The 12,303-nt window shown below is 37.0% G+C and overlaps 1 protein-coding gene across 1 annotated transcript in view; it reads right to left on the bottom strand.

Moving 5' to 3' along the window:
• The window catches only part of LOC124721321 (proto-oncogene tyrosine-protein kinase ROS), a 566,425-nt gene that overhangs the window by 89,092 nt on the left and 465,030 nt on the right, over positions 1–12,303 (bottom strand). The window contains exons 26-28 of the mRNA XM_047246233.1: positions 7,512–7,659; positions 4,437–4,684; positions 4,053–4,201 (exon numbers count right to left, since the gene is read on the bottom strand). Of these exons, the coding sequence (XP_047102189.1) occupies positions 4,053–4,201; positions 4,437–4,684; positions 7,512–7,659 (545 nt within the window). The remainder of the gene's footprint in view (positions 1–4,052; positions 4,202–4,436; positions 4,685–7,511; positions 7,660–12,303) is intronic.

Below are 12,303 nucleotides of genomic sequence, written 5' to 3'. Positions count from 1 at the left end.
TTATTCTGATATTGCTGGAATTTCTAAAATTGTTCATTTAGCAAATTTTTCATAAAAACTATTAAGTAGAGATTGGTAAAATATAAAAGATATGGGACTGCACAGTTTAATACTAACCTTGAATTAGCTATGATGTGTATCAGCCAATCAGAGGACAGTACATTTGCACATCTTTTGTGGGCTAAAGGGTTGCTTTGTGAAGTCTAAATAATCTGTTTGAAGTTCAGCCATCAGCAAGTTCAGGTTCGGATATAAGGCGCTCTGAATACATGTGATAACTTTGCAGAATAATGATTAAAATTTGACAATAAAGTGCCGCAAAGTGGATGTGAACTTGTGAGAAAAATGAACACTTGAAATTCCAGTTTTAATATGTAAACTGTGACTTTTGAAAATCCAAAATCCATGTGGTATGTTGTACATGCCATGAGGACAAACTGAACATTTGTAGTGGTAAAACTGTGTAATATTTGAGTGAGCATTCTCTCACAGATAATTCATTTGATAATACCTTTGGTAACAATAAACTGGCTGTTACAAGTGACTATAGTTGAATGTGAAGGTTGAAACTAGAACTGAAGATTAGCACAGGCTTTCCAGGGTTTTTGTGTCAAACAAGTGCCAATATATCTAAGTTTTCACACACAAACTACCTTTCAGTTAATCACTCAGTTAATCTGATACTGAAAAGCATTTGTTGCACCTGCTGGATTCATATAATGCTACCGATTCTACTATAGCTTTTCCAGTAGATGAATATCATTCCTTTTTAACAGGAAAGTCATGTGAACTAGATTGCAGAAGATAAAAATCACAAGGTGAGTAAACATTATTTCTGTAGGAAGAGCTCCCAGTAACGACAACATTGCACTACGATAGCATCCATTACGCATTTCAGAGCACATGTGGCGGCATGCATCTTCTCACTTTTCATCAGTCACAACCTATTTCTTTTGCGTTCAAAGCACCACATGAATCCTTGCCAAGACAGTTCTGCCAATTGGAATTCATCAGTCAATTTACTACCAACATCTGCAGTGTATGGGGCTGACAATGTTGTGACTGACTATTTTTCTAAAATTAATGCAGTTTCCATGGACATCAACTTCAAGTGGTTGGCAATGGCATATGACTGTGATGTGGAATTACAGAAGGTTATCATGGACAAAATTACTGGGCTACAGCTAAATAAACTTCCAATGCACAAGTCCCTAGTGTGGTATGACACTTCCCAAAACCTACCTCATTCTCTTGTTCTGCTGGTTTTTTGGAAACAAGTTCCTAATTATATCCACAGACACACACATTCTGGAGCCAACTGCACAATACTAATAGTGACTGATAGGTATGTATGGCCAGGTGTCAAGCATAACTGTAGATCACAGGTGAAGAATTGTTTGATTTGTCAAATGGCTACTGTGGGGCACTATGTCCAAAAACCTGTGCGTTCTTTCAATGAGCCTACACAGCATTTTTGACACACCACATCAACCGGCAGGCTCTCTCACTCCTGTACAAGGTTTTAGATACATTCTTGTGGCTAATGACAGCTCTACCCCCTGGGTGTAAGCAATTCCTATTATGGACATTTCATCAGAAACAGTGGCACATAATTTCCTAAAAACTTATATCTCTTGATTCAGATGTCACACCAGTGTCACAACTGACCAAAGACACTACCAGCTTTCACCAGCCAAGTAAGAAGATGTCCGAAAAATGGCATCATACTTTAACTAATGTTACTGGGACTATGTGTTGCAACTAAACCCAATATTGGAGCTTCTGCTGTGGAGTTTGTGTATGGTGAACCACTAAGACTTACTTTGGAATTTTGTGGACAGCAACGTGATCTAATGCTGTGAGACCCTCCAACCCTATAGCAACAAGTCAAGAACTGCATCTATAAATTTTCTCCATCTCTGGCACCCTGGCACACGGACCCGGATATCTTCATACCTAAGGATTTACAGATGTGTTCTTGTGTTATACACTACTGGCCATTAAAATTGCTACACGAAGAAGAAATGCAGATGATAAACGGGTGTTCATTGAACAAATATTTTATACTACATTTTCACGCAATTTTAATGCATAGATCCTGAGAAATCAGTAGCCAGAACAACCACCTCTGGTTGTAATAACAGCCTTGATACGCCTGGGCATTGAGTCAAACAGAGCTTGGATGGCATGTACAGGTACAGCTGCCCATGCAGCTTCAACACGATACCACAGTTCATCAAGAGTAGAGACTGGCATATTGTGACGAGGCAGTTGTTCGGCCACCTTTGACCAGACATTTTCTGTTGGTGAGAGATCTGGAGAATGTGCTGGCCAGGGCCGCAGTCAAACATTTTCTGTATCCAGAAAGGCCCGTACAGGACCTGCAACATGCGGTCGTGCATTATCCTGCTGAAATGTAGGGTTTCACAGGGATCGAATGAAGGGTAGAGCCATGGGTCGTAACACATCTGAAATGTAACGTCCATTGTTCAGAGTGCCAACAATGCAAACAAGAGGTGACGGTTCAATCCCACGTCTGACCATCCTGATTTAGGTTTTCCGTGATTTCCCTAAATTGCCTCAGGCAAATTCCGGGATGGTTCCTTTGAAAGGGCACGGCCAAGTTCCTTCCCCGTCCTTCCCTAATCCGATGAGACTGATGACCTCGCTGTCTGGTCTCCTCCTCCAAACAATCCAATCCAATCCAAACAAGAGGTGACTGAGATATGTAACCAATGGCACCCCATACCATCACACCGAGTTATACGCCAGTATGGCGAGCGGTCTACCCGACGGGAGGCCCTCGTCACACGACATTTCATTTAATGGCGATGACGAATACACGCTTCCAATGTGCATTCACTGCGATGTCGTCAAACATGGATGCGACCATCATGATGCCATAAACAGAACCTGGATTCATCTGAAAAAAATGACGTTTTGCCATTCGTGCACCCAGGTTCATCGTTGAGTACACCATCGCAGGCGCTCCTGTCTGTGATGCAGTGTCAAGGGTAACCGCAGCCATGGTCTCCGAGCTGATAGTCCATGCTGCTGCAAACGTTATGAAACTGTTCGTGCAGATGGTTGTTGTCTTGCAAACGTCCCCATCTGTTGACTTAGGGATCGAGGCAAGGCTGCACGATCCATTACAGCCATGCAGATAAGATGCCTGTCATCTCGACTACTAGTGATTCGAGGCTGTTGTGATCCAGCACGGCATTCTCTATTACCCTCCTGAACCCACTGATTCCATATTCTGCTAACATTCATTGGATCTCAACCAAAGCAAGCAGCAATGTTGCAATATGATAAACCGCAATCGCGATAGGCTACAATCCGACCTTTATCAAAGTCGGAAACGTGATGGTATGCATTTCTCCTATGTACATGAGGCATCACAACAACATTTCACCAGGCAACGCCGGTCAACTGCTGTTTGTGTATGAGAAATTGGTCGGAAACTTTCATCATGTCAGCACACTGTAGGCATCGCCACCAGTCCAACCTTGTGTGAATGCTCTGAAAAGCTAATCATTTTCATATCACAGCATCTTCTTCCTGTCAGTTAAATTTTGCGTTCATACAGGGATTTTGGAAGCTCTAAATATTTATTACTTGGTGTAATATAAAGTGGCATGGTGTGCTGTTACATAATTTGTTAAGTAATTTACAAAGGTGTCAGCAAATTGCCATGAAAATTTCTTCCATCTGATCATATGATACTACATGGAAAGGTTAATATATTCTTTAAACAAGAAACAAAGCCCTAGCTTACAACAAAATCTTAGTTCAAACAGTAGCAATAGCAGGCAGTGTTACAGTAGATGTTGCATCTTTTACCACCGAAAGCTCAGTATTCTTGGGATATTTTGTTTGTTGTTTACAATTACCTTTCTACTGCAGTTATATTGTTTCTACAAATATTTGGACAAGTTCAAAGTAAATTTTAATTCAATTCACATTTCACATTTTAGCCTTTTAACATAAAAGAAAAAAGAGAAGAAGTTTAACAGAAACTATAAGTAAACTGTGATGGGAATAAATCTTACCTGGTGACATCACTTGTGGAACTCCACGATAAATTCAGATGATACGGACTTCGATCAATTAGTGTAATATTGTCAGGTTCTGGGAACATTCTCACTTCTGTGGTATCACTCTCACTGTATGACAGTGCACTTGTTGAGTAAGCACGAACCTGTGGTAATGTGACCACAATAGGTGAGTTGTTAAAGATAAGAAAAATGTAAACCTCATTTTAATATGGATAACCATAGTTGCAACACTTTAAGATGATGGTAACTAAAATACTGCTTAAAACAAAAACAAAAGGCACAGTAAACTAATACAATTAATGTGATCAATATGCAATTAAGAAGATGACGTTCAACAATATTTTTAACATGAAATCCAATGAATAAAACATATTTTACCCAAACAATGTAACTGTGTCCTGGTAAAAGTGAAGCTAAATCAGCTGAATGAAATTCTGTTGACTCATGCTGTTTATTTCCACGAACTGGTTGTGCTTTGGGTCGGACTCCTGCAACCATACCTTCTGTTCGCCAGTGCAGTTCATACAAAACATATTGGCCATTCAGTTCTTTTGGTGATAGCCATTGCACCTTAACCTTTGTTGGATTTATAACAATGACTGTAACATTCTGTGGTGGAGATGGAGCTGAAAATTTAAAATAGTGATTTATTTCTTGCGAAATTTTCATTTCTATGCTTTTTACTTTGAAGAAACTTCAATATACAACTCATTGTGCTGAACTGGTGAAAAAAAGAGATTTCTTTTGTGCCCTGTAGACCCATTGGATAATTTTCTGGAGAGATGCAGGAAGGATCAATAAAGTATTTATTCCGTAAAGGTGAGCAGCAAGAATATAAGGTTACTCAAAAAACTTACAAGGAAAGACAAATCAACAACCTTTAGTGTTTTACAGATACAAAACTTTTTCTTCGTTGATCACTGATTCAGTTGGCCTCCTGGTCTGATCAGATTTGTAACAGTGGGTAACAATCCCAGGCAAATGGAAAGCACAGAGCCAGTAATTCCCTCTGCTGATGTTCTATGTTGGTATGTTTAGTGCTCATTAATAATATTAAAAAGTCAAACCTGGAAAGGGGAAATGTGTATTGGATATTTAGGGAACCTGGAGATCTTTGCTTTCATATTTATAACCTTCTATTTCTACACTAAACAGCAGTCTGAAGATTCTTGTGATCAAGAATCTTTGTAAAAATGTATAATTGTTTATCATTTTCAAAAATTTATATGTGTCAAGGTCCTTTAACAATACAATTTGTAAATGAGCATCAGTGTGGATCATCTGTTTCAAATATGAGACATTCAAAAGGTTTCCTCCTTATACATAAATACTGTCTGATATTTTATAGTTATATCTCATTGTTGATAAACAAACAAATATATAAACTGTGGTTTAGTTTTGTACTAATGGGCACTGACCTATATGACATCACTACCTAACTATATATATAAACATACCTTAATCTCTATCCATTTACAACCTACAAATTTGCTGATTGTACTTGATAGAATTAAATTTTTTTTGTGAACACTCATCTTCCAGCATAGCATGTTACATAAATTAAGAGGAAAGTTGTAACATTTACTGCCACTTCAGAAAAGTTTTCTTTGCTGTGACTACAGAAAACAGGAACACAATCTGGGTGTTCAAACAATCATCTAACAAGGGAGTGGACAATCATGTCATATTGAAACCTGATGTACTTCTTTTGCAACTAGTAGTTAACACAACTTAGAATACAGATGATGCACATAGAAAATACCTAAAAATTGTGATAACCATGGTTTTTTGGGCTTGCCATTTATGACCAGTTGAACACCTTTGCATATCACTAGCAGTTGTTTAGGTGGGTAGTGTGCATGATGAGGGAACTGCAGCCAGGTGGAGTAGCATTCTTTCAAGAGAAATCTCAGTTCATGGCTTTGTGTACATATGGTTAGGAATAACTGAAGCAGTCAATGTTGCAGACAGCAAATCCGCTGGTGCTGATGATACTAAAGATAGTTATATTCCAGAAGAATTTGTCAATAGGTTAATATTGTCACATTTAATTAATAATTACCTCCAAGAGAAAAGTACAAAAATAAAATTACCATGTTAGATAAAGATAAAACAATGAACTACAGTGGTTGTTACATATACAAAGAATAAAACTGCTGGTTTTGGGAATCTGGTGTGTAAATTGTAGATCGGTCTAATTTTGAAAATGAAATGTAGGGTAAAAGACTGCTTTCATTCAAAGATGAAAAACATACAAAGACAACTGCAGAGCACATTTCCCCACACACCCAGTCATAGACAATAATGCCCATAATTGGCTAGATGGTAGATTACTACTTATGTTATTTGTTTGTTTTCAATGATCATCTGGAAGCTTTGCACTACATATGAAAAGAGCTATGTTGGGTCAAGGAAATCTTGTGGCAAACACATCAAAGTCTGGAGAAATGGGAAAGGAAAATTTTACAGTTTTCACACATCATACTTTTCTTCCATTTTGTGGTGAGAACAAATCCCTTCACAATTCTTGGCTAAATCATAAAAATTCTGCGTCACTGTCAGCCACTTCTTGAACTCACACTGACAAATATGTGCATATACTTCAGATTCAATCTGATTTGATGAATGTATTTCAACTGCAGAGCAAGAATTGTACCATCTGTGGAATGCATTTTATACAACTTTAACACAGAAAATTATTATGGACAGATCACTGCAATTTTCAGTTCATCACTGTAAAATGATTCTTAAGCTGCAGTCATAGTATACTACTTCTTCTCTTTTCTCATTTTAAAAGTCTAATTAAATCTGCATCACTTTTAAAAATATATCAATATATGACAGGAGTCATTCCTCACTATAGTCCAGTTTTCTGCAAAAATGTCTAAGCCTGTCTGCCACCCACAGGGCTGTCGATTGTCATACTTCAGTCGTTTCCATGTGATGTTTGGGTAAGTACAACAAATCTACTTTCATTCTATCTGCCATATCATTTTCCTGTATGTATATGGAAAGTTCAACCATTTTAAATATGATGCTTCTGAGTTTATTGTCAAAGATAATAAACAAGTGTTCTTTAATATCTAAAACATTGTCCAAACTGCAGTACATTGTTTAACTAATAGCTGTTTCAGTTGTAACTGAATTTATCCTGCAGCTCTACCTTTAGGATGAATTCTATACCAATGAGAATTTAGCTATTATAATGTCGTTGATAACATAAAGAAGACTGTTTGGTTACTTTCTAAGACCATTCTAAATTTCATAAAATTAAAACATATATTTTCTGTTCTTACAAGTGAACCTCAAACATTGGTCTAGATATACAATCTCACTGGCTTCTTCAGGAACCTCTTGTTTTAATATTTGATAAAAAAAGAAAGCTACGCCATGTAATTAAGGAGAAACTCAAAATGTCAATAAAGAACGTAAACAGAATTTTTGCCAACTTACCACCTGCTGCTGTTCTCAGTTCTCTTGGTGCACCTACTATATGATTAACTCCTTCCATTTCACTGTAGTAGTTCTTCAGTTCTAATATAAAAACATATTTGGAGTATGGTTTCAGATTTGAAATTGTTATTATTCTGTTAAAAGTGACCTGTAATTAAATCAAGTTATCTCATATTTAGTAATAAAGCAATTCTCAAAAAATTAGATTATATATATTAGAAAAAGATATACAAAACTAAGAAGTGTAATTTTGACAGCTTTACAACAAATATAATTATTAATGGTCTTATATGACAGTAAGACACACTGCAAATGTAAACCACACTTCATGTATAAAAGAAAATTACATCTATCTCAAAAAAATTAGTATTTTGTTCCTTTAGTCTATAGTATATACCTCGACTTCTGCCACAACCTTCATGTTTCTCTAGGAAATTTTACTACAACTGGTTCCATACTCTAAGCAGGCAACACCTTCATAACATTTGTGCAGCAGCCTAATCCTGCCTTTGGAGACTATATTCCCACATTATCCTTCAAATATTTTCCCCCTGGTTCCTTTCCCAAACATGACTGACAACCAGAAATATTCTCTCCTATTTCCTCACATAAAATCTGCACTCTACACAAAAAAGGGGTGAATAATTCTGCATTACAAAATGATTTACATCAGATCAGCTACACTGTAATTCTGTGGTCCTATTATTCAGAAATCCTTGAGACTGTTGAACATGTAAGAAAATCTAAAAATGTATATTTAAAAAAGAACTTGTGCAATTGTTCCTTTCAGATAGTCTAACTGAAATGGTCTCAAAAGTTGTGAAGTTTTCAATTGGAAATTATTACAAAACTTATCACAGGCATTTAAATGCACACATACTAAAATAAAGAGATAATTTCTTGTTTATTATATCCCAGCATTGTGAAAATAACAGTGCTTGCTTACACATATCACAATATGCCACTGAACAGGTGCAGAAGTCTGATTCACGTTATGTGATATTCTTAATAATATGGACATTGATTGGTTTATAAACAAGTCCATGGAGTGGAAAGCTCCTCTTAAACTATACTTCATTAGTAGCCAAACTTGTTATTGTTTCTGGAAAGCTATTGAAAACGTTTGCTCCTGAATAATGGACAATGTTTTGACCAAAGTATGCAGTTTTTGGTCTTTATGTATATTGTTCTTATACACAGTACTGATTCTGTGAACTAAGCTTGAAAGAGAGTTATATTATTTACTATAAATTTCATTAATGGACAAATACCGTGAGAAGCAGTAATAAGGACAAGAAGTTCTCTCAACAAGTTTCTGCAGTACATTCTTGCATTCAAATCATATATAATTCATTGTGCCTGCTTCAGTCCAAAAAAAAAAAACTTTGCATTGGTAATAAGTTACCCCAAAAAATTGCGTCACATGTGACTGAGGAATGAAAGTAAGCAAAGCCTGTCAGCTCCTTTATTTTTACATCACCAATGCCTGAGAAAATTTGGATTGGAAGTAAAGATTTATAAAGCCAAACATGAGGCTATAAAAGACTGAACCTCCTCTAAACATTCAAGAGAATGCACTCTCATATGTCACAAAAAATATGCCAACTTGCTTCAAATAATTACTGATACAACCGCATATTTTCCTGACATATCCCCCATCAAGATATTTGTGACACAGTGGTTGGCAATTTGCTCATTGATAGAATCCCTGCTGATAATTTTCTGGTATCTTACAAACCAATCAGAAGTGGGCAAAAACATATTTACACTCTCTCTTACTCAGTGCTACAATTTTTAGGCTTTGATTTATTCATGTGGGGGCTTCATAAAATATTGTGCTGGACCCTCAAAGTGAGAGATAAAATCAACAGTTCTGCCATCTTAATTTGTGTCTTATCATGTACCGGTACCTGATCTGTAGAATAAAGCTCATTTAAGTAATATGTATAATTTTTGCCACTGCAAACTTTAAGTAATATGTTCATGATGATGACGATGAAGATATGATTTGTTTTTGTCATTCAACATCTAGGTCTTTAGTGCCAGTACTTCACAAATGTGTCTAAACACCTAACTATATGCAAAGATGAGCTGCTGTTTCTTTTACATAATTTTCTGCTAGTAAATGTTTCCTACCTTGTGATTCAGTGAACATAATCATTTGCAGCATAATCTTAATAACAAATTTTTATTTTCATTTCTTTTTTGGTGGAATAAATATACAAATCTGCTTACCAGCAATTAAATGATAACTGGACAAGTGCTACTATCATTTATAAGAATCAATTTCTTTTCACGTGTATGGTCATTATTGATAAGCATTGTCCACATTCACTTCATTTTATGGTGTTTAAGAATGCCAGTTTTGTATTTACATGCAATATGACGTAGTAAACACAGTGGCTCATTACAGTATTTTCTGTTAATTTCTTTAGAGCATTTTCTGTCAATTCCACATACCCAAATTTGATGGTTCACTGTACAGTGTGTGATGAAAGGTATATATTATTACAGCAATAGTTTTCAGTGTTTCCATTATAGTCACAGATATAATGTGAAAATGAAGACAATGTACCTGTTTCCTAATCTCCAAATAATCTGCACATGTGTCAACAAATCATCTGTGTGTTTCTCAAATTACACTGTATTCTGAATGCACTAAATTAAATCTGCAGGTGCTTAGTGACTATTAACTGAGAGGGGGACACAAACCACTTCTGAGTTATTTTCATCTATTGTCAGACTTATCATTTAGTACACACAACATTTCTACAGTTTATCTAATGAGCGGCTTATCAGTTTATCTAATGAGACTAAATTCCTAGCATCCAAAATTCAGAAAGGATTTTTGGAGTAAAACAGAAATCTTTACTTGCGACATGGCTACATTGATCACTGGACTATATGTTTGGGGAAAAAATGCATTATGGATGAAGGTGAAAACACACTTATGAGCCAAAACATTATGATCACCTGCAAGTTGGTTCCCCTTTGGATTGGACAAGTTGATAGTAGCTTTCTGGAGGTATGTGGCACTATAATGTTGCACAAGCCATTATAGCACAATTTTGCCATGTAATATGGGCAGTTACCTTGCTGGGAGATGCCTCCACTGATGGGAAAGACATCATGTCCTGCTGCCTTGGATTACTACCACAAGTCCAAAGCATCCACAGATGAATGTCCTCATAGTGTAATATTGTCCCCAGCAGCCTGTATCTGTGACACAGTGCATCATTTGAGCAACTGTTCATCTGGATGATGGTGTATTCAGACACAACCATTGACCTTCTGTAACATGCAATTCATTTGTCTGTGCAACACATTTCCATTGATCCAAAGTCCAATCTCAATTATCCATCACTCACTGCAATCTTAGTTGACAGTGTCATGGGGTCAACATAGGAACATGTAGGAGTCACCTGCAGTGGAGCCTCATGTTCAAAAATGTGCAATGAATGGTGTGTACCAACACACTTGTGCCTGCAACTGCACTGTGCTTTGTGAGATCTGCTACAGATTATCACTTAACCTGTTTTACAGAAAAGGCAAGCCTCTGACTTCCCTGTTGCATGATGAGGCACGAACATCCAACACCTTGCCACCTACTCAGAGTTTCACCATCTTTCAACCACTTTTTGCAGATTTTCATATTAATAGCACATGAACAGCCAACCAGCTTTCCCACTTCCTTCATTCACAGGTGCTGGGCCATAAGCCCTTTGTAAAAGTCACTTACATCAATGGAACCTCTCATTTGTGGCCTTTAGCAGCACTTGAATGATTCCCCATTTGCCTCTGCTATGCTTATATACAGGGTGGTCCACTGATCGTGACTGGGCCAAATATCTCATGAAATAAGCGTCAAACAAAAAAACCACAAAGACGAAACTTGTCTAGCTTGAAGGGGGAAACCAGATGGCGCTATGGTTGGCCTGCTAGATGGCGCTGCCATAGGTCAAACAGATATCAACTGCATTTTTTTAAAATAGGAATCCCCATTGTTTATTACATATTCGTGTAGTACGTAAAGAAATATGGATGTTTCAGTTGGACCACTTTTTTCACTTTGTGATAGATGGTGCTGTAATAGTCACAAACATACGGCTCACAATTTTAGACGAACAGTTGATAACAGGTAGGTTTTTTAAATTAAAATACGGAACGTAGGTATGTTTGAACATTTTATTTCGGTTGTTCCAATGTGATACATATACCTTTGTGAACTTATAATTTCTGCGAACACATGCTGTTACAGCATAATTACCTGTAAATACCACATTAATGCAATAAATACTCAAAATGATGTCCGTCAACCTCAATGCATTTGGAAATACATGTAATGACATTCCTCTGACCAGTGAGTAGTTTGCCTTCCATAATGTTCGCACATGCATTGACATTGTGCTGATGCAAGTTGTCAGGCGTTGTCAGTGGATCACGATAGCAAACATCCTTCAACTTTCCCCACTGAAAGAAATCCGGGGATGTCAGATCCGGTTAACGCGTGGACCATGGTATGGAGCTTCGAAGACCAATCCACCTGTCATGAAATATGCTATTCAATACTACTTCAACCGTACATGAGCTATGTGCCAGACATCCATCATGTTGGAGGTACATTGCCATTCTGTCATGCAGTGAAACATCTTGTAGTAACATCAGTAGAACATTACGTAGGAAATCAGCATACATTGCACCATTTAGATTGCGATCGATAAAATGGGGGCCAATTATCTTTCCTCCCATAATGCCGCACCATACATTAACCCGCCAAGGTCACTGATGTTCC

This window comes from Schistocerca piceifrons, chromosome X, assembly GCF_021461385.2.
Source record: "Schistocerca piceifrons isolate TAMUIC-IGC-003096 chromosome X, iqSchPice1.1, whole genome shotgun sequence".
In the NCBI taxonomy this organism is placed as follows: domain Eukaryota; kingdom Metazoa; phylum Arthropoda; class Insecta; order Orthoptera; family Acrididae; genus Schistocerca; species Schistocerca piceifrons.
Note: the sequence above shows the minus strand (reverse complement) of the source record. Positions and strands in the feature narration are given on the sequence as shown.